At 36.5% G+C, this 24,809-nt stretch overlaps 4 protein-coding genes across 4 annotated transcripts; 2 read left to right on the top strand and 2 right to left on the bottom strand.

Annotated features, from left to right (window-relative positions):
* Positions 1-761: 761 nt before the first annotated feature.
* Positions 762-10,680, top strand: LOC141622359 (vacuolar protein sorting-associated protein 35A-like). The gene is made up of 22 exons (XM_074438400.1): positions 762-1,079; positions 1,180-1,276; positions 1,374-1,497; positions 2,989-3,174; positions 3,732-3,819; positions 4,395-4,451; positions 4,560-4,649; positions 4,747-4,869; positions 5,502-5,576; positions 5,653-5,712; positions 5,804-5,920; positions 6,168-6,407; positions 6,484-6,549; positions 6,816-6,905; positions 7,176-7,265; positions 7,377-7,466; positions 8,231-8,299; positions 8,384-8,464; positions 8,568-8,675; positions 8,761-8,864; positions 9,533-9,646; positions 10,027-10,680. The coding sequence occupies exons 1-22, from the start codon at positions 987-989 to the stop codon at positions 10,235-10,237; spliced, it is 2,373 nt and encodes a 790-aa protein (XP_074294501.1). The 5' UTR covers positions 762-986; the 3' UTR covers positions 10,238-10,680.
* Positions 10,681-10,939: 259 nt separating this feature from the next.
* Positions 10,940-12,045, bottom strand: LOC141622364 (ubiquitin-conjugating enzyme E2-17 kDa-like). Its single transcript, XM_074438404.1, has 4 exons — positions 11,830-12,045; positions 11,549-11,676; positions 11,339-11,443; positions 10,940-11,250 (listed from the first exon to the last, which is right to left on the bottom strand). Exons 1-4 carry the CDS (start codon positions 11,897-11,899, stop codon positions 11,107-11,109), a joined length of 447 nt encoding a protein of 148 aa, XP_074294505.1. The 5' UTR covers positions 11,900-12,045; the 3' UTR covers positions 10,940-11,106.
* A 3,345-nt stretch (positions 12,046-15,390) lies between these two features.
* Positions 15,391-19,543, top strand: LOC141622362 (rac-like GTP-binding protein RHO1). Its single transcript, XM_074438403.1, has 8 exons — positions 15,391-15,512; positions 15,682-15,905; positions 17,589-17,676; positions 17,777-17,886; positions 17,983-18,046; positions 18,769-18,833; positions 18,947-19,012; positions 19,097-19,543. The coding sequence occupies exons 2-8, from the start codon at positions 15,807-15,809 to the stop codon at positions 19,196-19,198; spliced, it is 594 nt and encodes a 197-aa protein (XP_074294504.1). The 5' UTR covers positions 15,391-15,512; positions 15,682-15,806; the 3' UTR covers positions 19,199-19,543.
* Positions 19,544-19,801: 258 nt separating this feature from the next.
* LOC141622360 (3-dehydroquinate synthase, chloroplastic-like) lies at positions 19,802-23,765 on the bottom strand. Its single transcript, XM_074438401.1, has 8 exons — positions 23,225-23,765; positions 22,055-22,205; positions 21,800-21,967; positions 21,429-21,655; positions 21,187-21,310; positions 20,663-20,725; positions 20,439-20,582; positions 19,802-20,337 (listed from the first exon to the last, which is right to left on the bottom strand). The coding sequence occupies exons 1-8, from the start codon at positions 23,533-23,535 to the stop codon at positions 20,206-20,208; spliced, it is 1,320 nt and encodes a 439-aa protein (XP_074294502.1). The 5' UTR covers positions 23,536-23,765; the 3' UTR covers positions 19,802-20,205.
* Positions 23,766-24,809: the final 1,044 nt, after the last annotated feature.

Raw genomic sequence — 24,809 nt, 5'->3', positions numbered from 1 at the left:
TTAAGACGATACGGGCCTAGCCTAGTTAGATTAATTAAAACCCGAGTCACATAATTACCCGAGTCACAAATACACTACACGACCCAACTGGTAACTCGGCCTAATATAATATCATATTAAAATACCGAGTATTACAGGAAGGGGTGGAGGAGATCGAGAGAGGGGATGTACAAAAATACAAAATCAATGTTGATGCGGGGTTGATGGAGGGGGACTGGGTGCAGTATGTCGGGATGGGGAGGGGAAAGTGCAGTGGGGAATTTCAGCGCAGGAGGGAGTTGTGCGTGAACCGGTGGTGCTTGAGGCGGAAGATATTTTGATGGGCCTTGCTGAAGCGAAGGAAAAGGAGCTAAAGAACGTGGAGTTGGAGAGCGATTGCTTATCAGTTATTGAAGACTTGCGGAAGCGAAGACGAGGACGTAGTGACTTAAATCTTATTTACGACGATATTCATGTTATGTGTAATTTCTTTGATACTCTTGAATTTAGTTATGTTAGAAGATCAGGTAATCGAGTTGCTCATGAGCTAGCTCATACTCGACCTTGGTCAGTAGGAAAACGTAGGTGGACTGACGTCCTTATGAACATCGATGCACTTGTGGAGTTTGATATCGTTAATGCAAATTGAGCCCTTTTGGGTTTCTTTCAAAAAAAAAAAAAAAAGAAACCCGTCCCATAGATAGTTGACGGATGAATTCGCAACCGTTAGACCTAGCACCTAGCTAAATCCCAGTAATGTTCCAACTTCCAACCATTTTTCACCGGGCTAATCGACCCTATCATAAACCTGAGATCCCCAAAGTGGTGAAAACACAACGTTGACCGGTAGTTACACGCGATATTACTAATCTCCCAAATTTACCACCAAAACGGCAAAACCCACACAATACAAGTCAATCACACTCTTTCTCAACCTTCACCACCACCACTCTCCGATCACCTGCAAAACAATACCAAAATTGGCAAAAATAATTTAGAGAGAGAAAATGATCGCAGACGGCGTCGAAGACGAAGAGAAATATCTCGCTGCTGGAATCGCAGGTCTTCAACAAAATGCCTTTTACATGCATCGCGCATTGGTAATTAATTAATTAATTAACTGCAAGATATCATCTCTCGTCAAATTATTACTACTTCGTAAACCCTAATTTTTGATGTAATTGATTGATTTTTTTGAAGGATTCGAATAATCTCAAAGATGCGTTGAAGTATTCGGCACAGATGTTGTCCGAGCTTCGGACTTCGAAACTTTCGCCGCATAAGTACTATGCTCTTTGTAAGTCGTTTGATCTGAGTTGCGGAAATGTGTGAATTGTGAAATTGTGTGATTTTTTTGTTGATTTTATGTGTGGAATTGGTGAATGATTGTTCAGATATGCGAGCGTTTGATGAATTGAGGAAATTAGAGATGTTCTTTTATGAGGAAATGAAGCGAGGTTGTTCGATTATTGAGCTTTATGAGCTTGTACAGCATGCCGGCAACATTTTACCTCGATTGTAAGTCGTAAGCTCGATTAATTTGAAGGTTATTGAGCTTCTGAAGCCTATTATTTCGGTTTAGTTGGTGAATATCAGTTTATTGTTTAATCAACGTATCTTAAGTGAATTTTGATCCGTTGATCTTTGAATCACTCTCTTAATGCTCTAGGCCGCCTCTGTTTAGACAATGTCTATAGAGAATGTAAACGAAATCTAATTTGTTGCATGCAATGAGATGATCATGAAATTATTTTATTTGTTTTTCTTTTAATCGTCTTGTTTATGCTTATTAAAATGGTTTTAAGTTTTGGCACAACACAGATAAGTGACGAGTTATTAAGGTTTTAGATGTTATCAGTTTACCACGACCGCATTTTGACATGATATTGGCCGCATTTAGTGAGATTAGACCTGGACAACTGGCATTGCGACCGAAACTGAGATTTAATCATTTAATACTATACTTGTTTTGGAGAATTTACGCGCTTACAATAAACTTGTGTTTTTGGAAAAACTGTTACTGTATTTATTTTCCCTGTAAGCTTCTTGTTTATGCCTGTTAAGCAGAATTTGTGCATTTACAATAGACGTATCCTTGTGGAAGTTTGTGATGCGTTTAACTTCTTTGTTGACGATTGTTCAAGAAAACTTGGTAAATATGCAGTTCACTTCCCCAATGCTCTGATATTCAGAAGCTTCAACTCTCTTTACTGCATTTCTTCTTTGATATGCACGCACTATGTTGGAAGTATAGTGATTTATCCTTTTAGGATATATACTAGGCTGACTTATCCAGTGCAGCGTTACACTATAGGCACCACATTTTATGGTAATAATTTTTTGAAAGTCATATTGGTATAACTTTTAGAACACTTAGTGACATTCTACATATAATGGCTCATTGCTCATGTGCAGGACATCTTGAGTGAAATTTGTGAGCATTCGGTACTCTAGTCAGGGGTGGACTCACGTGGGGGACTATGGGGTCTAGCCTCTAGTTTGCCTTCTTAGTATAGATATTTCCGTTTTTGCTTATCGTATATGCCAGTCTTTAAGAGAAAGGGGTTTATGTAGCTAGGTGTCAACAAGATTTAATTAGGTGATTTTGAATGAATATTACATTCGACTAGGTAATGACGATTCCATGTGCCCAGCTAAACATAATTAACTCGTTGATTTTTTATAACCCTTCATGTTGATTTCTCGTGGACATCTATAGCTAACGCTTTTGACTAGATTGGTTGATGTTTTGGACTATTGGGTGATTTGCTGTGCGTAAACAGTTTGATAGAGGTTTATCAAATGGTGTTGTAAAACTTTTGCTGTTATACTTAAACTTGTTCTACTTGAAATGTTGATAGTTTATCCCAGTTTGGGATCTGTTGGTAATAACAGATTCTTAGGTGATTTACGTACATCTCATGATGCTGTGTCATGACCTGATCACATATGTTGTACTGTTATAGATTTCCATAATATATTTATCTACCTTTTATTCTCCCTTTTCAGGTATCTTCTCTGCACAGTAGGATGTGTTTACATAAAATCGAAAGAGGCTCCTGCAAAAGATATCCTTAAGGATTTGGTTGAAATGTGCCGTGGCATCCAACATCCTCTACGAGGGCTCTTCTTAAGGAGTTACCTTTCGCAAGTCAGTAGGGATAAGCTGCCTGATATTGGTTCGGAGTATGAAGGGTGAGTAATCTCTTAATCTTGAGTTCCAACCATTTTAAGCTGCTATTCATCAAATATGTGGTGATGGCTACTTCCCATTTATATAGGTCAACTTAATCTGACTATATACCAAATCTTAAACACAATAGAAAGATCTTTGTGTATGTTGGTATTCTGAAATGTGATCTAGATAGTAACTTTATTGAGTCTTGTTCACTCATTCATCTTGTGGTACACTGGTAATTAGAAAAGAGAAATTACCAGTCAGAAATCTATTGACGGGCAGTCTTATAGTCATACACTTGTATCTTGTATTAGTGAAGCATTTATCATTTAAAGACAAGATGTGAACTTTGATGCATTGATCAGTGTCGAGAAGATGCCTATGTCTAGTATTACTGGCCATTCATGCTCACCTAATCCTCAAAGCAACTAATCTTAGGACCTTGTCAGAGATAACACTTCCCTTTGTCTGCTGCTTTTGTTAGTCATCCCATTTAGCTGTAACTTGTTTGTGAAATGGATGTGCAAATATTTTACCATTGGAGATGGGAATGATATCTTCTTGATTTCTGCAGAGATGCCGAAACTGTCACGGACGCAGTTGAGTTTGTGATACAGAATTTTACTGAGATGAATAAACTTTGGGTGCGGATGCGACATCAGGTCAGTTAATTTCTTTCTTTATTTGTGTGTTTTTAAACATTAGCAGTCTGCAATGGTGCTTTACACAATTTGGGTCAATCATATGATCTCTTGTACTGTCTTATATGTGAGTCATGTGACCATCATAGATTAATTGTTATGTTGTAAGGTTTAAAGATGTGTACTTCTACATTTACTGTTTGACTTAAAAACATGAGTCGTCGTTGGCTTGGAAAAAGGTTTCTCTTCTCCTTGACCTTTCCTGTGACTTGTTACAGTCTAAAAATTTCACTCTGTTAGGGATAATTATTTTTGTTCTCTCTTGTTGACTTCATTTGCATAGCCTCATGCAGCTGTTAACTGTTCTCTTACAAATTGTGCAACTTCTAGTACCACTTATGATAATCATTTGGCATAAATAAGAGCTCCTCTTCGCATCCCAATTAACTTTGACATAGATCTCAGCCCCCTGTATGGCATGAAGGTAAATTGTCAGTCATAGAGCATGACTTCATGCAGGTTATAGTGTGCTTGAATGATTCGTACTGTTTGCTGATCCTGAGTTGAGGCTTGCCATCGGGCTTTCTGGTCTGCAGGGACCTGCTCGTGAGAAGGATAGAAGGGAAAAAGAAAGGAGTGAGCTTCGGGATCTTGTAATTACTTCATCCCTGAACTCATAGTAATGGAAGCAGTAGAGCTACAGATTCCGTGTGCGTACTTATAAAGACTGCTGGTTTTGTTCCTTAAATTTTCTCACACAGGTTGGAAAGAATCTGCATGTCCTCAGTCAGATTGAGGGGGTTGATCTTGACATGTATAAAGATACTGTTCTTCCTAGAATCCTGGAACAGGTGGATAATATTTTTTTTCTTCCAAGTTTTATTTGCTTCAAAGCTCATGAGGTGCTCATTATAGTGATGTAACTTTCTCACTAATCACTGTCACCAGGTGGTCAATTGTAAGGACGACCTTGCACAATATTATCTGATGGACTGTATGATTCAAGTATTTCCTGATGAATATCACTTGCAAACTCTTGATATATTGTTGGGCGCTTGTCCACAGCTTCAGGTACCTCTTGTTTGTATTGTTGCATTCTCTGTTCCCAAATGGTGATGATTGCTCTTCCTTGTTCTTCTTATGCTCGCCCAGTTTGCTCCATGTAGACTCCCATTGAAGCTTAGTTTAAAAAAGCGCCTTGAGTGCGCCTAGGGCTCTCATTAGATGAGGCACTAGCCAAAACGCCTCAGTGCATTTTAGGTGCGCCTTTTAGACAAGGCTCACCCAACAAGGCTAACTAAGTAACTAGTACGCAGTTTCCATATATTTTAGACAAGGCTCACCATTTCTTTTCCCCATTACTCCTAACTTTACTCCTTGACATGTTAGCCAACTTGAATACTCAAAAGGCTATAGTTGCCCAAAATTTTATTTGGAAATTACAAATTTGTTATCAAAAATAGGGCGCTTCAAAGGCGCGTGCCTTCACCTTGTGCTTTGCGCCTCGTCGCTTCGGTGTGCCTTGCACATTTTGAAACTAAGCATTGGAGTAACATGTCTATCTGCATCGATGATTACTACTTCCTCCATTCCAACGAAGTGTTCACATTTTTCAAAATATGTGCGGGGAATTTTGAAAAATGTAAACAATTGATTGGAATGGAGGGAATACCTACTAAATGCTTCTGAAACGTGTTTTACAGCCAACAGTTGATATCAAGTCAGTTCTCTCTAGCTTGATGGAAAGGCTCTCAAATTATGCTGCCACGAGTCCAGAAGTGAGTTTCATGATTCGTGTTATGATGCTCGAGTTTCGGATCCTCACTGAACTACCACTAATGAGTTTTTTTGTAGGTATTACCGGAATTCTTGCAAGTGGATGCCTTCTCTAGACTAAACAGTGCGATTGGGAAGGTAATTTATAAGTATTCATGATGTGTAACAATGATCATGGACTGTGTAAATCATCTGGCTCTCAGCTTTTTGTGCTACATTTTCAAAGCAGGTCATAGAAGCACAACCCGATATGCCCGTTGTTGCTGTTGTAACTTTGTATTCATCGCTTCTCACGTTCACCTTGCATGTCCATCCTGACAGGCTTGATTATGCTGATCAAGTTTTGGTATGTTCACCTGTTTGATCTTATTCCTTTGATGCATTTCTTACTATCCTGTATGTTTCTCAGAAGAAATAAATTCCACCCCCTCTCATAGTCTGTCCACTACTCTTTTGGGGGATTCTTAATTCTCTCTGCAGTCCGGTCATTTCTTTCTTTGATTATCACATTATCTTTATGTACAAGAAAAAAAGGATGAAAACGACATCAGTTCTAAACTTCTAATGTTTGAACTTTTGTTTTTCTCTGACAGGGATCCTGTGTCAGTAAGCTTTCCGTTGTTGGGAAACTTGATGATAGCAATGCAACTAAGCAAATTGTTAAACTTCTAAGTGCTCCGTTGGATAAGTATAATAGTGTTATTACTGCCTTGAAGCTCTCTAACTATCCCAGGGTGATGGAATTTCTTGACAATGAAACGAATAAGGTCATGGCAAAAATAATTATTCGTAGCATTATGAAAAACGAGACGTATATATCCGTGGGTGATAAGGTATATAATTAATCACTGCATTGTTGAAGTTTAAGCATTAAATATTATGCTAATGCAGTTTCCTGCTGTCATGAAGGTTGAGGCATTATTTGAATTGATAAAGGGGCTGATCAAAGACACAGATGGTACATTTGACGATGAGGTCCGTACAACTGATTTTTAATGTACTTGGAAAACTGATTATTTCTGAATTCTGATCACTGCATTGTTTTCAATTTTGTTACCTGGCAAATTCTGCCACTTGCATTCATTTATGTTGTTTATGTGTGTCTATTTTGAGGAGCCTATTTTTTTTTTAATTTTTTTTTTTTTTTTTTTTTTTTGCAATTATAATACTTCAAATAAAATCAATAAAGGCATCTGCCAATTTAGTCTATTTATTCTAAATTTGTCTCTTGTTAAGTTTAGGATGACGAAGAGGACTTCAAGGAGGAGCAAAATGCTGTAGCACGCCTTGTCCAAATGCTACACAATGATGATGCAGAAGAGATGTTCAATGTTCTGTTCCTTATATCTCTAAATCTCCTTTCCATTGAATTTTTCTGTTTTGTTTTGTCGAGAAGGATGTACTTTATAGGCTATTTAGGTATTTAAAAAACGTGGTTCTTGGTCGAATGTTGGGTTGTAGGTTGACTTCTGGTAGGTGCTCATATTTTGCAGGAAACATTCTCTTTGGGTCACATTCTTGATAAATGATTGATTGGATTAGTTTCTAGTATTTTATTTACCTTTCTTGATTGCTGATATTGTTTACATGGTGATGTGCAGATCATTACTATAGTTCATAAACATTTCTTGGCCGGAGGAGTGAAACGTCTACCATTTACTGTTCCACCACTTGTTTTTTCTTCTCTTAAGGTTTCATTCAATCCTCACTTTGACATGTTTTATTTATGATCGTCTTTGATTTTTTCGTTTCCTCAAACTCTTCTTAAAACATTTCTTATTCTTGTTATGCTCTACTAATAGTTCATTAGGAGGCTCCAGTCCCAAGATGTAACTAAAAATGGAGATGAAGCGGATGCTAAACCAAAGAAGATTTTCCAGTTGTTGAACCAGGTGAGATTGGATGTATTTTCTGTAGTTTCCCATTGTGTTAAACTTTTGGTTAGTCGAGAATTCATTTTCACATGAGAACAACGGGAAAGAGCTGTGGCTCAACCCCCTGTTCCAGTTTCCAGAGTGAAAGCCTGGTTTCAGCTCCTCAATGCATCATAAAAGAAGGGATTGCTTTTGCCTTTCCGTCCCTAAGTTGTTCTGATGTAGAAAGTAAAGGCAACATAATTACATATAAGCAACTTGCTTAGCTTGCTGTCTACCATTATGATTTTGATTGAGAGCGACTTGAATTGTTTCTCTAGTTTGTGTTGTGGAAAAATAATTGGATATGATGTGCAATGTAAATTATTCATTTATGTTAGTATCTATATCCAATTATTTTGATTTACATGCCAAAAGAAAAGCAAAAGCCATTGATGTGCAATGTAAATAATGTAAGCGAATCCAATGGCTTTTGCTTTTATTTTGGCATATAATCTAATCACTAAATTATATTGTGAGAATAAGAACGCTTTTCATTTTCTGCCTCCTTGAAGATCTTGCAACTTCAGTACTATCTCAATGTCAAAATTGAACAACTGCACAAATTTTTCTTTTTGCGCCGTTTCGGGACCCATCATTCAGAAACAGTCTTTGTGTTGAGGCACTGGCGTATTGCTGTTGTTGTTGTTGCGGTTTAAGGACTCGTGCTGAAACATGGATCTGCCATTGATATTCACATCTCTAAGGTATCTGACTAATTTATTTGCCCTGCTCTATTCCAGCTTATTGAGGCTCTTTTGAAAGTTCCAGCTCCTGAGCTTGCATTACGATTGTACCTACAATGTGCCGAGGTATATTTTAATATTTGACCCTAACTGAGTAACTGCTAGTGTATGCTTCAAGTTTGTCATAGATTAACTGGTTTTGTGTTTTAGGCTGCAAACGACTCTGATCTAGAGCCTGTCGCCTGTGAATTCTTTACTCAAGCATACATATTATATGAAGAAGAAATTTCGGTGAGGATATGTTGATGGATTGGTCATGCTGATAATTAATTCACTCCACTAACTCCTACTATTTTATTGCTCAATCGTTTTCTGTGCTTTTATGTCCCCACAGGACTCCAGAGAACAGGTTAATGCTTTGTACCTAATTATAGGGACACTTCAAAGGATGCATATCTTTGGTGTTGAGAACAGGGATACTCTGACGCACAAAGCCACTGGGGTACATTTTCTCTTTTCCTCATTTTGTTGTCAATTATTACCCACCATTTGCTGTCCTGACAGCTGGTCTGCATTGGTCTCTGCAGTACGCGGCAAAGCTTTTGAAGAAACCCGATCAATGTAGGGCAGTCTATGCGTGCTCTCATCTCTTTTGGGCTGATGATAAGGATGGTGTAAGGGATGGAGAGAGGTCTGTCTCCATACTCCATACCACGTTTTAATAATATTTCAAAGATACTCCTGTGAGTCCGTCCCAAACTCCCAGTAGATACCTCATGTATACAGTCTTAGTCGATTTCAACCCTCATTTTAAGTTTCCTATGCATGTTTTATTCAGTCCAGAAACTGTTTGACAATTTGACTATCATGGGCCATTAACGCTGCTTCTCAAGAAGCACTAATCAGCTTATGGAATTTTAAATCCTGTACAAAATATTAGATTCAAGCAGATCAACCGAATGGTAACGTCGACATAGTTCTGTCTTCAATTGAGCTGTGAAGTCATTATATATTAGTGTGTCTCGGCCAGAGTGATTTATAGGGATTGAAGTCCTTTAATCTTTCTTCTCTTGAGTGTAGCTTTTGTAGCATCTATTTGAAACAGACAGAGGTAGAGCCAATGTGTTTTGTGAGGATATGATATATTGTAATTCCTTGCTCAAGCCTCATTTGCATCCTCTAATACTAGAGTTAGTATATACTATATATATTACGAGTATGTATTATATTATATTAGTGTGTCAGGCTGTCAGCCAGGGTGATTTATAGGGATTGAAGTCATTTAATCTTTCTTCTCTTGGCTTTGAATTGCAATGCCTTACATGCACCTATTTATTTATTTGTTTATTTTAATGGCAGGGTTTTGCTTTGCTTGAAGCGAGCTTTAAAAATTGCAAATGCTGCACAACAAATGGCTAATGCTACACGTGGTAAAGGTGGATCAGTTATGCTGTTCATTGAAATCCTCAACAAGTACGTTTTCTTCATTCGGGAATGCCTCGATTGTAATTCGGTCAATAACTCTCACTGTTCAAAATTACTCACAAAAAAAAAGGCAAATGGTGGAATTAACTAGCAATTAGTCTCATTGTAGACGGGTATATCCGTCTAAAGATGTAGACAGGTCAAATATATCATCACTTTCATAATAAGACAACCCCACCATCCCACTTGTTGTTTGTCTTATTATGAAAGTGGTGACATATTTGACCCGTCTAAAACTTTAGACGGATAGTGTCCGTCTAAAGTGAGATTTTGTGATTAACTAGAGAGGTAGTAGCATATTAGACAGCGAAAATTTTATGTGAAGAGATTCAACAACATATGAATCAAAATTTGGTTCCAAAATACAGGTATCTCTACTTTTTTGAGAAGGGGAACAACCAGATCACCGTCAATGCAATCCAAGACCTGATGGAACTAATTACTTCGGAGATGCAAGGTGATAATGCCACGTCAGATCCAGCTGCTGAAGCTTTCTTTAACAGCTCTTTGCGGTACATCCAGTTCCAGAAACAGAAAGGAGGTGCCGTTAGTGAGAGATATGAAGCTGTCAAAGCGTGAACTAGAGTTGTATTTAGTGGGGCCATCTGCTCTGCATAAATCCAGCCGAATCAACTGATTCCAACTTCACCGACATTTTCATATCAGGTTTGGTGGCGTGTCTGAGGGAGACCGTCTACTTAATTATATGTTCTGGTAGCATACTTTTTTAGGTTCTGCTAACTTGAGCTTCATCTCTTCTAGTTATGTATTTTGTTGGAAGGCTGTTTTTTAGGCTGCATACATCCGACCCCCTCTTACCCCCGTAATTTGCGGGAGCCATTGAGGCACTGGGGTAATGTTGTTGCTGCTGCTGTTTGTTATCCCCTCATTTTGAACATCGTTTGAGTTCGGATGAATGTTGGTGTGTATATTTTTGACAAATTTGTAGCTTAAATTGTATATTTTGAGCAAGCGATCATTGAAATGTACTTGGACACGAGTTATTGATGAAACATTTCCACAAGAGCGGGTTTGGGCGGTTCACTCACCATCAGAGACTCAGAGTACTTGCTGTGTGCCATCAAGTTCTGAATTCCAAGGTTATGTTTGGTGATATATTTTTTTTGAGTAGTCAACATAACAGTCATTGAGTTGACGCAGTTTCTTTTGCTGTCATATTATAAAATTGATTGTATTGTAACTTCTACGTTTGTGTTGCCCATTTTCAACATACTATTACGTGACAAACAAGACCGTCTTTTGGAACAAAACAGATACGGAGTATATATTTGCTAATATATTAATTTACTGTTTCGAAAGCTTATAAGCTTTCGGAATACAATTTTACAAGTTTTGAAGCAAGTGATATTATTCAGAATACAAATGGCTTATAAGCTTTAAACAGTTGTTTGTCAATAGAGACGATAATCTGGGGCTCCGTTAGTGATTTAGTTCATTGCATACTTGTGGGTCCAGCTCCGAGCAGTTGCCTCGTACTTGGCACGATCCCTCTTATACATGTGAGCAATCTCAGGAACAAGAGGATCATCTGGGTTCGGATCCGTGAACAAAGAACATATGGATAGTAAAACCTGCATTAATCAAAACAATCCCGAGTTTGAACCATTTTTACATAAAATGAGGCCGAAAAACGACTGTAAAACTGTTATACATATTGACCTTGGATATAGTTAGGGCCGGGCTCCACTGCTCCCTTAGGATGTCCAGGCAAATGTTCCCATTATTGTTAATGTTTGGATGGAACACTTTGGTCCTAAATGCAACCTACAATCAGTTTAGAAATCATCGATGAGATTATCAATCAGCAAACGGTGAATTCCAGGGCAAGACGGTCTTACACAAAAATAGATGTGGTCGGGATAGTATCACCTTAGGCGGTTTGAAAGGATAATCACTCGGAAAGTGTATGTTGAGAAGGAAAACACCACCAGCATAAGGACTATCACTCGGCCCCATAATTGTCGCTTGCCAATGATACAAGTTCTCTGATATAGGACCTAATTCCATGCATAAAAACATGAGACGGTATTAGGAATGTTAAGAGTTACAATTCATGGATTATACAACCAGTTGTATATGTTGTACGGTGTAGAATCTGAGCTTTGTGATAAAATCTCTAAAATCTAACAGACCGATTTTAGATCAATTACCTGCACTACATGATACTGGAGGATCTCTTTTAATGTCTTGAAGCTCCTTCACAATCCGTCTCATAGCCATTTTCCCAAGTCGCGACTATAACACTAGTAGTTCGAATAATTTGTAGAGCTCTAGCTAGACAAGTTTGAGTCGTAGTGAATTAGTGTTTAATTCATTCAACAAGAAAACGAAAGAATATATAGAGGTCACAACTCACAAGTTTATTCTGCCTAGAATATTTTAGCGTTGGATAGGAACATGATACTCAAAATTGAACCAGGCAGTTGTCGAAAAAGGCGTAATATTTCGCGTATAGACCACTAAAGTTGCACAAGGGTTGGCAAAAAGAAGTTGTCAATGACTTGAAAAAGGAATGGATTGTCTAGTAGATGATAGCAATGGAGTAAATGGTATAGGGAATTTAACAACTTTATTCGTCGAGTCGAGTCATGTCGATGGAAGATATTCGTTTTACATGGAGTAATAACTAATAATCTCAGCAATGCAAAGAAATGTTTATGTAATGTTTTAAAGGATCTGAATATGTTGACATTATTGTAGATTTAAGCTTATCCTTGTTATTCTGATTCCATTAGGACGTAATAGGTGTTAGGTGACCGTTGATATTTTATTAGAAACAAAGGAATCTACTAGTTTTGATTGAAACTAGTTGTGTCCTTATCGTGTGCCAAACTGCCAATAATTCTTGTTTTGAGAGAAACTATTTCAGTTCATAGATTATATAACAGATGTAGTATATCATATGTAGCTGTGTAATTTTTGAGTTTTATAATAAAGTTTTCGAGTTTTGTTTTAAAGATTGTGAGTTTTACTATAAAGTTTTTGAGTTCGTTTACTCAAAAATTAAGCTAATTAAAAAAATACAACATTGTTCAAAAACTATACATATAAATTTAATTAATTTCGAGTTTTGACGTCAAAAAATTAAAATACAGAGTATAACTTATAAATTTTAAAAACTCGGAAAAATATATGTAAACTCAATTACTTTTTTTTTGTGCTAGAGAGTTGCAAAGCTCCGAAAAAAATTAACTACTAGCTATTACACGGGGAATAGCTACCCCAAATATGTCCTCCCGAAGGATGGGACGTAGGCCACGTAGCTCATTAAAGGGAACATTTATATGCGTAGGGATAGTGCTTGAATTGATTCCTCGGTTGACTAATAAATCCGCTGCCCTATTAGCTTCTCAATAAACATGCTCCAACTTCACCATCCAAGTATTGCTTCAGATCAACTCTTGGCATGTTTAACTATAAACTTCAAATTATTGCTCACCAATTGATCCTCATTAATAAGCTTCACAGAAGAAGAGTTATCCATATTAACTAGCAATTTCGAAATATGAAGCGATTTAGTTCTTTCCAGCCCGACAAGTTATGCAAGTAATTCAGCCTTCATAGATAAACAACTGCCGCACGAGAAATAATATGCTGTAACGTTATATGGTGGTTACAAGGAATATGTAAAATCGAAAAAATACCCTAAATAAAAAAAAGAAAAAGAAAAAAAAATGCTCTTGTAAAGTATTTATCTCAACCCTTATAATCTGATATGATAATTAACATATCCTCATATAACTTTCGAAAAGATCCTTAATTCAATCAAAACATAATTAAAATCAACTACCATCTCTACCAATCTATACAATCCTAATAATGAGCACTAATTACTAGGCCCTACAACCCACCTAGTAGGGTCTATGGAAGGTATGAGGATCCTTTTCATTTTTTTTCTCTCAATTTTCTCTCTAAGATATAATAAGAGGTTTTATTTTACATCCATTTTCTTTTTACTTTCATGCATAAAATTGGAGCTTTTGAATGAAGCTAGAATACGGTCCGTTTAAAAGAAATAGACCATCCATTTCTTTTAGGAAATGGAGAGAACCTTGGCTCCTATAGAAGAGCTCATTTCCTGAACTATAACCGACACGTTATTCAGGTTGTTGCATAATGACACTCAGTCCTAAACAACTTGATAACAACACATCTGAATTTTACAGTAACCCAAAATGATTCTATCTAGATAGTTAAAAACTTGAATAATGTGAACCCAATTATTCACCTATGCTCGACTCATTTGTCAAGTTTAGACTTACAGCAACTCCCTTTAAACCTTGTTGCCCTAACTCCCAATCATCTATTTGCCATTTTTATTCCTTATGAGAGATATTTTAATCAAAGACAAATAAATGATTGAGACTGAGAGAGTACTACGACCGTGTTCTTTTGAACTTAATTTCAGCTCTATTCAATTCAGTTCATCTCTTCACAAATTAACTTTTAATTCAATTCAGCTTCATTCAATTCAGTTCATTTCAGCTCTTTTTAACCAAAAAATAGGCATAACTCCTATCTAATCCCTAATCCAATCTCTAAGATTACTAATGAACAAAAAAAAAATTAGTCCCTCCATACCAGTAAATTGTTATCTATTTTTGTTTTGAAATGTATTAGTTACTTTGTTATCTATTTCTACTTTGAATAAGTATTTGATAAGTGGGCTATTTGTGGTGCAACTTGCAAGTAATTCATGGACTATACAACCAGTTGTATATGTTATACTGTGTAAAATCTAAGTTTTGTGATAAAGTATCCGAACTTTATGTTAAAAAATATGAGCTTTATTAAAAAGTATTGAGCTCATACATTTACACATTAAAAACATGAACTTTGAATTAGCTCAGAAAAAATACATATAAGCTCGAATTAACTTTGAATTAGCTCAAAAAGAATACATATAAGCTCGAATTCTTATATCTTGGTTGTACAATACTTATGGTACAACTGAATGTATAGTCCTATTTGTGATGCAAGTGGATCAACCAACTGTTGTTCTTTATTTTTTGGTTTATCTCACAAATATATACACAATACTTTCTTTGAAAAAAAGGAACATACATCGGATGTACTACCTCCAACCTTTTTGTTTTTGAGCATATATGTATATTTTTTGAGCTTATTACCTCAAACTTTATTTCGTTTTGAGCATATTTATATTTTTTTTTGAGCTTTTAAGTTAGATTTTAATTTTTTTTCCTCCAAAACTCAAATTTTACTAAATTTATATATAATGTTTTTGAGTTTATTGTAATTTTCTAGAGCTTAATGTTTAAATGAATAAACTCAGAAACTTTATAGTAAAACTCAGAATTTTTAAAATAAAACTCAAATTTTTTGTTATAATGCTCAAAAACTAATGAATTGATGGTAATACATAAGATGTATAATTCATCCACTGTCGTACTTTCTTTGGTATTTGTGTAAAATAGAATAGATAACAATTTAGACGGAGGGAGTAATTCGTAATAATAAAGCGGAAAACACGTAGAAAAATATACTCCCTCTGTTCCGGTCATTTGTTGTCCTTTTCCATTTTTTGGTGTCTCAGTCATTTGTTCTCATTTCTATTTTAAAAATGAACTTGATGAATAATTTGATCATTCTCATTCAATTTGTTCCACTTGTCATTTAATTATTGGTCATCTGCTCTTTCCTTAGTCTTTGTGCCAAAACCAAAGAACAACAATTGACCGGGACAGAGGGATTACTTCAGAAAGAGGGAGTATTGATTGATTGTTGATATGATTGGGAGGAGAAGGTGGTTAGTTGAGCGAACGATTCAACGGCATTATTTCACGCCCTCTACTTCCTTCCTTCCTTCTTACAGGTATCTCTCTCCTCCACATTCTCATTCTCATTCTCATTCTTCTTCATTCTCTCTAATTTTCTTCTTACATTTCTCTCTTTTCAACAAAATTAGGGTTCAATTAATCATATCAATCCTCTTTTGCATTATTCGATCGCATTTCAATCAATGTCTTCTTCTTCTTTTACAGGTCGTTTCTTCTGTAATTGACTCCCGTTAATTTAGGAATTATGACGATTTAATTGAAGAATTTAATCGCATTATATCATATCGATTTTGGAATTGTAAGTAATTTAATTGATCAAAGGAAAAGAAATGAGTGCGTCACGGTTCATCAAATGTGTTACGGTTGGTGATGGTGCTGTCGGTAAAACTTGTTTGTTGATTTCTTACACCAGCAACACTTTTCCTACGGTCTGTTTTTTTGTCTTCTCCTTTTTGTTGACTTTTTTTTTTATTATTAATTATTATTATTTTTATTAATGTTATTGTTATTTTAATGAAAAGCTCAGCTGTTTGATGTTTGATTGACCTGCATTTTTAATTTATTCTGTTATGCAGTCGGCCGGCGACGAATTTGATTACTGTCGTTATTTGCTAATGTATATTGAATTGAAATGTTCCTAAATTGCCGGCATTTGACAATGTTTTTTCATGTAATTGCCTTCAGTACTCCGAAGAAGATTGCCACAGCTGTCGCTAGTAATTAGATTATGACAATTGTATACATAAAGCGGACTCGTTTTGTACATTTAAAATACAACAATTGGCGGAGTTAAGATTTGAAGTCAGGGGTAAAACATAGGTCGGGAATTGTTGTGAGCGAATTAGTAATGGCTACGTAATCCCTCTTTAATTACGTATTTTTCTCATTTGACTCCTGGATCACACTTTGGCCACAATTCTACATTTGTGTATTATTTATGTTGAAAATATGTATATGTGTGAAAAAAAGATTTATAACAAATGTAATTTCTTTGAACAAATCATAATTTTTCATGTTTCTCAACATACCTTATGGAGGGAGTTGTAAATTAGAACAAAAGAAATCGAAAAGAATGACTCAGAAGTTTCAATTTATTGTTTATGTTATGTTAAAAGTATGTTTTTTTCGTAAAAAATATTTATAACAAAATTAATATTTTTGAACAAATCATAATTTTTCATGATCCTCAGCATACTCATCAGGGTCAAAGTTTTCAAATTTTGACCTCAAAAGGTCAGAGCTGTAAATTAGGAAAAAAAATCGAAAATAATAGCTTCAATTTTATAGGGTGTGAGCCCCTTGGTAGCCCCTCGTTTCACCTCTTCATACAACGGTCTTACATAAGATTAATTCGTTGTTTTTATATTATTACAAGAGGAAGTTGTGTTCTACTATATTGGGTTTTTACTTTTTAGTTGTAGAAGTAGTACGAGTATAATTCTTTCAGACTCGGGGCTTGCCTTGTTGTGTTCTACAATTGACAATGCATTTTGTGATACCAATGCTACACTAATGATCTTTGATGGTGAATTCACATACCATAGTAAATGTCATACACCATTATATTTCTTTGCATTATGATTATGGTATTATGCTTGCTTTAGTTGTTGGGTGTTTTTCTGTGTTGCTCGGACTCTCCGTTTCTCTTGAAAAATTGCGTCGGACTCAGATATCTTATTCGGACACTTGACCTTCACCTTAGGCCATAACCATGAAATACTTTTGAAATAGCTGAGTCGGAGATCCGAATATATCCTGAACTTTCTCCCCGCTAAGCTTATGGTTAATCTCGTAAAGGCAAACATGGTTATGTTTTTTTTCACCTTGCATGTTTTATTATAGGAGATATCTAGCTGTAACTCTTTCATAGGACCATCTGCGAATTTTTTTTAATGGTTAAGGGTCTTAATGTCTTATACAAACATCCGCGTATCTCCCCAACCTTCGTGAGCTTCTATCTTTAAAATGATAACCCTAGTGTAATGAAAGGAGCTAGGAGGTTATGCATTTTCGTTTGTTCAATTTCTGAGCTAGTACATTTGAAGTTTAAACAGCTAGTCACATGGTTTGATTTTTCAGCTAAAATAGTTTATTTGTTCTGATGGTAACAGGACTATGTCCCCACAGTCTTTGATAACTTTAGTGCAAATGTGGTTGTCAATGGGGCCACAGTTAATCTTGGTTTGTGGGATACTGCAGGTAATTGCTTTCTTGCAGTTTATCCCTTGTGGAGTTCAACATCGCTTTGCATACGTTCTGCTTTCGAGTTGTATGACATGTTTTATGTTCAATGTTATAGGACAAGAGGACTACAACAGATTAAGACCCTTGAGTTATCGTGGAGCAGACGTTTTTATTCTTGCTTTCTCATTGATTAGCAAGGCTAGTTATGAAAATGTTTCTAAAAAGGTGAGAATGTGATCAAGAGAAAGTACTTGTGTTCTGTCTTCTGGCCCTTCATATTTGCTGGTTGCTAATGAGTTCTCTCATGACCAATTTTTTCAGTGGATTCCTGAGTTGAAGCATTATGCTCCTGGTGTTCCCATTGTTCTTGTTGGAACAAAGCTTGGTCAGAATTATACTTATTTCTCTATCGTGCCGTGTTTCAGTGTTTTTTATATGTGATTGCATCTCTATATTTTTTCCCTTTAGTTGCATGTGTTATGACAAATACGAGACACTGCTGGCCAGCAAAAGTGAAATTACATAAGAATTCTGGATAATTTACACTCGTTAATCCTTTTCAAGAATTTTCGCTGTTAATGACTTAATGGTTGTGTGATAACTGATAAATATTTGACTTTCAAGGATGTGGTTCATCTCATACTACAAAGTTCAAACATTTACTGTAGCTTTACCGACTATGCTAAAAAGTTAAGCTTACTGGACAAGATTTAATAAGTCATAAGTTACGACTTTTCAAATCCTTACCGACTTTTTCGAGTTGTTTTTGTGAAATATGGAGCACTTGCTCTTTGTTCTTATACTTTTAAGTGGCTACCTGATGTGCGAGCTACATAACTGTTAAATATTAGCTACTTGATGTGCGAGCTACATAACTGTTAAATATACAGACTGGGGATAACATATATATGAAGCTCTGAGTTTTTTTGAAAACAGTACTGATGTTTTCTTGGATGAATTTTGCATTTGGTAATGTTGTGTTCGTGTGGCCATAGTTTGTTGACGTGTAACCTTCCTTTTCTGATGTGAAATTAGTTTGAGAAGTATTCTTTGTTCTGATGTGAAATTAGTTTGAGAAGTATTCCTTGTTTTGATGTGTGGCATTAGATCTTCGGGATGACAAGCAGTTTTTCATCGATCATCCTGGTGCAGTTCCGATCACTACTGCTCAGGTGAATTTAGGATCCAGCTTGAATTTGCTATTCCGTAATTTACATTATTCTCATCTTGTCCGACTGGCTAAAACAACCTGCTTATTATATTCCTTTTATGCTGCAACCTCAAGGGGGAGGAATTAAGGAAACTCATTGATGCACCTGCCTACATTGAGTGCAGTTCAAAAACCCAGCAGGTGCGTGTGCCAAACACGAGGTTTAAATGCTTGAGCTTGCTACTCTGTTTATGGTCACTGACTTAATATTTATATTATGTCCAGAATGTGAAAGGGGTTTTTGATGCTGCCATTAAGGTTGTACTTCAACCACCCAAAGCAAAGAAAAAGAAGTCGAAGACGCAAAAGGCTTGCTCCATATTGTAATCCAGACAGTGTAAAGAGAAATCATCGGCTCTATTTAGTGCGTTCTACCCCGCATTTTTGTTGTTTTTCACTATCAAGCTTGAGGAAGCAGGCAGGCGTCTTTTAGCGTATGATCTTCTACCGACTGTATTTAGGTTATGTTGTGAAGCATCAGGTGGTTTCTTGTTGCTTTGTAAACGTTAAATTTGGTTGACCGGCATTTCTAATTATAAGGTACCGGAGGATCTCAGTTTGGGCAAGATACTTTAATTTTTTACTTTCATTTAACATAGGTCTGCAGTTGTATCCATTTCTTTGCAACAACCTATTTTGAAGATAATTAATTGCCTCTGCTTGCATTTGTTACGTTTTTTTTCTTTGGTTTCTGTCGATAAATGTTGAATTCTTTTTTTCACCATCTAATAAATAGCGAATTTGCGACATATTTGGTGAATTATATGTGGTAGACATGTTAATTGGCCAACGCTTCATTTTAGAATCGGCGAAAGATTTGAATCATACTCGTGTTTTTCAGTGTAATTGGAAAGACGGTGAGGATTTCGACTCTGTAAGTTATGAGTAAGGTTCATATACCTTGACAAAACTCTGACGAATTCAGGTCTGTTTTTCAACTACGAGAGGAATTGTCAATATATCGTACAGTGTAATCGAATAATAATTTGAAACAATGCATCTTCTGTGCCAATACATTTTTTCGGTCCACTAAATTACATATACAAAATCGTAATCTACAACATCCAAACATATTACACACGCTATCAATTGCTCGTCCAAGAACTTCCAGATAAATTTAGTACGAATGATTTCATAATGTCTTAGGGGGAGTCCTACAACACACAACGCCATTCTCGTCCATGTTAAAACACAACAGATCTCACAAGCTTGTACAAGTTTCTTTCGGTCCAAATGGAGCCATTAAATGCTGGCAGGTTTTTAAATCAGCGAGCTAGGAAGAGTCTCGACTTTCTTTTTATGTATAATTGGACTTGTGGAGTTGTGTCCGATCATCAGGATTTGCAAAATGCACGTAGAGTTTGATCTAGTGCTTCCCTGTCATAATCCGAGGTGAATACACAATTCCCTAAAGGACCTTTAAGAAGGATGAGCCTGAGCACACCATCCGCAACCTTCTTATCCACCTGCAATTGATTTAATCGGAAGTGAACGTAAGCTCATGTCAACAAAATGGAAATATTCCGTTTTCAAATTACAATACTTGAAGATGCCATTCAAAGCTTACCGCCATAATAGACTTGAACATTTCGACAGTCATACTTTCAGGAGGCACAGTCGGAAGCCTAGCATCCTTCAAGATGCTATGAACTCGCTTCACTAATGTTTCATCTATCCAACCAAGCCTGTGTGACAGGTCTACAGCCATGACCTGAAGCATCAGAACTTAAATTAAGTTTTGAAGGTGTCGAGAAGATGCATAAAGATATAACTGTTGTCAACTTTACATACTGTTCCAACAGCAACTGCTTCTCCATGAAGCCATTGTCCATAGCCAAATCCCGTTTCAATTGCCTGCATGAGAAGCCACAATATCAAAGCTAGTTATCACAAACCACATTAGAGGGGGACTTTCTTAGTTTCATGTACTAATGTACTTTCACCATCCCATTTATATTGTCCTCGTTTCGTTTTTTTTTTTTTTTTTTTGTGGTATCCTAACATAATTGGCCCCTAAAATCTCGTAAAATGTGATTTATCCAAGATATCAAAACATTACACCATGCATACTATGATCACCATATTCACCAACTCCTTGTTTGGTTTGATAAAGGGATTTCGAGGGGAAGGGCAAGAAATCTTAATCAGAGGGAAAGAAGGAGAGAGGTTCTCCACCTTCCAAGCCAAATCAAAATACTATAAACACGCACTAGGTTTGGAAGAAAAACATTACTGTTAAAACTAGCTTCATTTTTAAGCTTTCAACAAGTGGCGACAAGCTAAATACAAATTACAAACCAATGAAACAAACTCACATGTCCGAAGGTATGACCTAAGTTCAACGTAGCCCTAATTCCGCCTTCCTTCTCGTCTAAGGACACGACTTCAGCCTTATTTTCACAAGAACGTTTTATAGCATATGTAAGTGCTGCAGTATCCCTGTAAATCACAAAAACCAACCTTTTTAGTAACAACTAAAGTTGAAGTGTGATTACATCACTAACGAATGAGAGGTAGTCGGGAAAGTTTGGTGTTCAATGCGTCTAAAATCAAATACCTTGCTAATAAGGAAGCCATATTTTTTTCTTGCCACTCGAAGAAATCAGCATCTCTGATAAGGCCATATTTTATAACCTCGGCAATTCCAGAAGCCATTTCTCTGTCAGGCAGTGTCTTTAGTGTATCAGTGTCGATCAGTACACATTGAGGTTGATAGAAAGCACCTATCAGATTCTTTCCCAAGGTATGATTTATGCCAGTCTTTCCCCCAACTGAAGAATCCACCTGAACAAGCATGTGATCAGCAATGAGCAAATGACGAACAAGACAGTTCGAATTGACTCTTTTTATGAGAAAGAGGTGAAACGGAGCTAACTCACTAAACATATACTCCGTACAATGGAACAAACAAAAGTAACAAGTTCAAACCTGTGCCATAACAGTTGTTGGAATTTGGATGAAATTAACACCACGCAAGAAAGCAGCAGCTGCGAATCCACACATATCACCAATGACACCACCACCCAGGGCAACAAATGTGGAGCGTCTATCCAAGCGTGACCCAATCGCTTTATCAAACACTTTCATAAGAGTTTCCTAATACAGGGTAAGAACAACTATCTATAAGCAAATATCGTCAAATGCCAGAAAAATACAACATCGTCCTGGTTTAAAGGCACTAACCATGTTCTTGTACTGCTCTCCATCGGGCAAAATCACAGCCTCAACCGATATTTTGGGGTTATCTCTTGTTAAAGCATCAATTACTTTATCCAAATACAAAGGTGCAATAGTGGTGTTTGTAACCACGAGAACCCTTTTCCCATGCACATGCCTGTTCAAATAATCACACCATTAACTACACGTAACTTTTGGTTTAATCTGTCTTAAACCCCAAATTTTATAACTAATCCCACAAACACAGAATTTCATTTGCTGACTGTCTTAAACTTAAATGACCTCTTCACATACAATGTGGTTCATTTCATGCTTAATGACTACTATGTTATAAGCTTAAGACGGCCTTAAACAACAGCATTGCCCCAACCGCCTCCCAGCTCCCTAGCTAACGACAAATGCCTAAATGAGGCAACTGTCTACTACTACAACAACAGACCAACAATTAAAGCGGTATTACCCAAGCATATTACTAGTATAATACAAAATTACGGGTCAGGAATCATAATATGATGTACGACCTTACTACAGACCAATTGTTTTGATGTCGGGTATAATAATACTCACTTTGTTCCGGTCATTTGTTGTCCTATTCTATATTGGTTGTCTCAGTCAATTGCTGTCCTTTCTATTTTAGGATTGCATTTGATGATAATTTGATCGTTCACACTCAATTTGCTCCACTTGTCATTTTATAATTGGCCTTCTCATCTTTCCTTGGTCTTTGTGCCAAGGTCTTTGTGCCAAAACCAAAGGACAACAAATGACCGGGACGGAGGGAGTACTTCGTAATAATAAGAACAACAATAACAATAATCTATTACCCATACATGATTTGTAAAAGCAATAATCGACCATGGATCATTCGAATCACAAATGTCACATAAAGTGACCATACAAAGAATAAACGATTGCACACTAACGTATCCGTCTTCAGCTTGTGATAGATAATGTCCGTCTTCAATAACAATATGTGAACACACTACAAACTAACAAAAAAAAAGAAAAATGAAAAAAAGAAATAAAAGAAGTAACCACCTACTCTCATTCTCCCAGAGTCCCAGTCATTTGTTTAACTTCGATTAAAATAACTCGGAAAAATATAAAAGGCAAACAAATGGCCGAGACAAAGAGTACGAGAATTAGTAAATAAAAATAGAAGAAAAAAAGAATAACCTTTGAAGAAGATCGGGTTGGTCAAGTAAACCGGACCCAATATAAATGGGGTAACTACGGTTACCCAAATCAACCTCAACAACCGTGGGAATGTTAGACGAGCTGGTCATTTGGGTGACCTGGGTTGAAACCATGGATCTAACACGGGTACTGCATTTGAGTGAGACCCGACCCGGATTCGAAATGGACCCCAATTTGATGGACCCGGCAGACCCAGACCCAAATGAGAATGGTGTTGACTTCGGGATTGATACTTGGTTGTTTTGGTGGAGGGAGAAGCAGATAGATGAAGGATTAATTGAGGTTGACATTATTTTCTGGTGTTAAGGGAGCCGCCACCAGAGCGATTTTGATGCTGACGGGATTGAAATGAATGAAATGATGATACTGATGAATGATGCGGGAAATGGAGAGGAAGACGGGGGTTGGTAAAGAAGAAGGAAAGCTTTTGGGTTCGGTTTTGTGGTAAGTGGTGACTGGTGACTATGGTGGGTAGTTGGGCACTAAACCTCAACAAATTGGTTTATTTGGATCGACAAATTATAGAATACGGCCGTCTATCTGATGATATTTTATCGTATATATCCATTTATTACTACTCGTATAGTCGAATCGATATAAGTGTTTTAGATGTAAAAGAATAGTCGTATATTGTAAAACGATCTTAGACAATATGTTGAGATTGATAATTTTTGTATTTAATTTGACATTCAAATGTGTAGCTAGTCTTGCTTGTAATGGACTAATTTCGTCACAAGCTTGTGACCTCTTATAAAAAGGGAGAGAAGACAAGGTGGGACACCCTTATGTGCTTCCCACTCACCTCTTAATGGACATTTTGTGAGAGAAAACGGTATCAGTCACAAGTTTGTGACGGATATCGCCGTCACAAATGAGAATTTGTGTTGAATGTGATGAGTACCCTTTTGGTTGGTAAGGAATGGTGTTTGGGTTGGTAGGGTGAATTATTTAAGGATGATATATATCCTTTTTTATTGAATTTGGAATTTTGGATTCTCTCTACCACTCCTTTTGATTTAGTAGAGGGAGCTTAAAACACAAATGTAGTAGTATGGCTTAATTTGAACTCAGTTTATGAGTAGCATATTTACTTGGATTAGACAATTAAAACTTAACCCAACTCTTCTTAATATGCGTTTTAGGGTCAAAAATCCGTCAACTTAATTTGAACTCAGTTTATGTGTAGCATATCTACTTGGATTAGACAATTAAAACTTAACCCAGCTCTTCTTGATATGCGTTTTAGGGTCAAAAATCCGTAAATTTTGACTGCGATCTAAACATGAAATGACCAGATTAACCCAAACCCGAAATGACATGTTATTTTAGGGGCAAAACTTGACTATCCCAATGAGTTTAAGATAAATCAAGGATGCGTTTCTGACTAATTAATCTCACAAAAGACCATAACCTTTTTATTAATGCAATTGGAGAGAAACACGGAAGATTGAGACATTAACAACCTAACAAATGAGCAATTCAGGTCGATTTGCGTCAGGTTACATCGGGCGGGCCATTTTCACGTCAACAATTATCGGTTGTTTTCAGGTGGGGTCACTCCCAA

This window comes from Silene latifolia, chromosome X, assembly GCF_048544455.1.
Source record: "Silene latifolia isolate original U9 population chromosome X, ASM4854445v1, whole genome shotgun sequence".
Lineage (NCBI taxonomy): Eukaryota > Viridiplantae > Streptophyta > Magnoliopsida > Caryophyllales > Caryophyllaceae > Silene > Silene latifolia.
Note: the sequence above shows the minus strand (reverse complement) of the source record. Positions and strands in the feature narration are given on the sequence as shown.

Coding starts and splice junctions, on each gene's coding strand:
- LOC141622360 (XM_074438401.1), bottom strand. CDS start 23,535: ATGTCAACCTCAATTAATCCTTCATCTATCTGCTTCTCCCTCCACCAA. Junction 21,968..22,054: donor GAGAGCAGTACAAGAACATG/GTTAGTGCCTTT, acceptor ACCCTGTATTAG/GAAACTCTTATGAAAGTGTT. Junction 21,311..21,428: donor ATGGCTTCCTTATTAGCAAG/GTATTTGATTTT, acceptor TGTGATTTACAG/GGATACTGCAGCACTTACAT.
- LOC141622359 (XM_074438400.1), top strand. CDS start 987: ATGATCGCAGACGGCGTCGAAGACGAAGAGAAATATCTCGCTGCTGGA. Junction 1,080..1,179: donor TTTACATGCATCGCGCATTG/GTAATTAATTAA, acceptor ATTTTTTTGAAG/GATTCGAATAATCTCAAAGA. Junction 3,175..3,731: donor ATTGGTTCGGAGTATGAAGG/GTGAGTAATCTC, acceptor TGATTTCTGCAG/AGATGCCGAAACTGTCACGG.
- LOC141622364 (XM_074438404.1), bottom strand. CDS start 11,899: ATGGCTATGAGACGGATTGTGAAGGAGCTTCAAGACATTAAAAGAGAT. Junction 11,677..11,829: donor TCCAGTATCATGTAGTGCAG/GTAATTGATCTA, acceptor GCATGGAATTAG/GTCCTATATCAGAGAACTTG. Junction 11,251..11,338: donor CGGCCCTAACTATATCCAAG/GTCAATATGTAT, acceptor TGATTAATGCAG/GTTTTACTATCCATATGTTC.
- LOC141622362 (XM_074438403.1), top strand. CDS start 15,807: ATGAGTGCGTCACGGTTCATCAAATGTGTTACGGTTGGTGATGGTGCT. Junction 17,677..17,776: donor TGGTTTGTGGGATACTGCAG/GTAATTGCTTTC, acceptor TCAATGTTATAG/GACAAGAGGACTACAACAGA. Junction 17,887..17,982: donor ATGAAAATGTTTCTAAAAAG/GTGAGAATGTGA, acceptor CAATTTTTTCAG/TGGATTCCTGAGTTGAAGCA.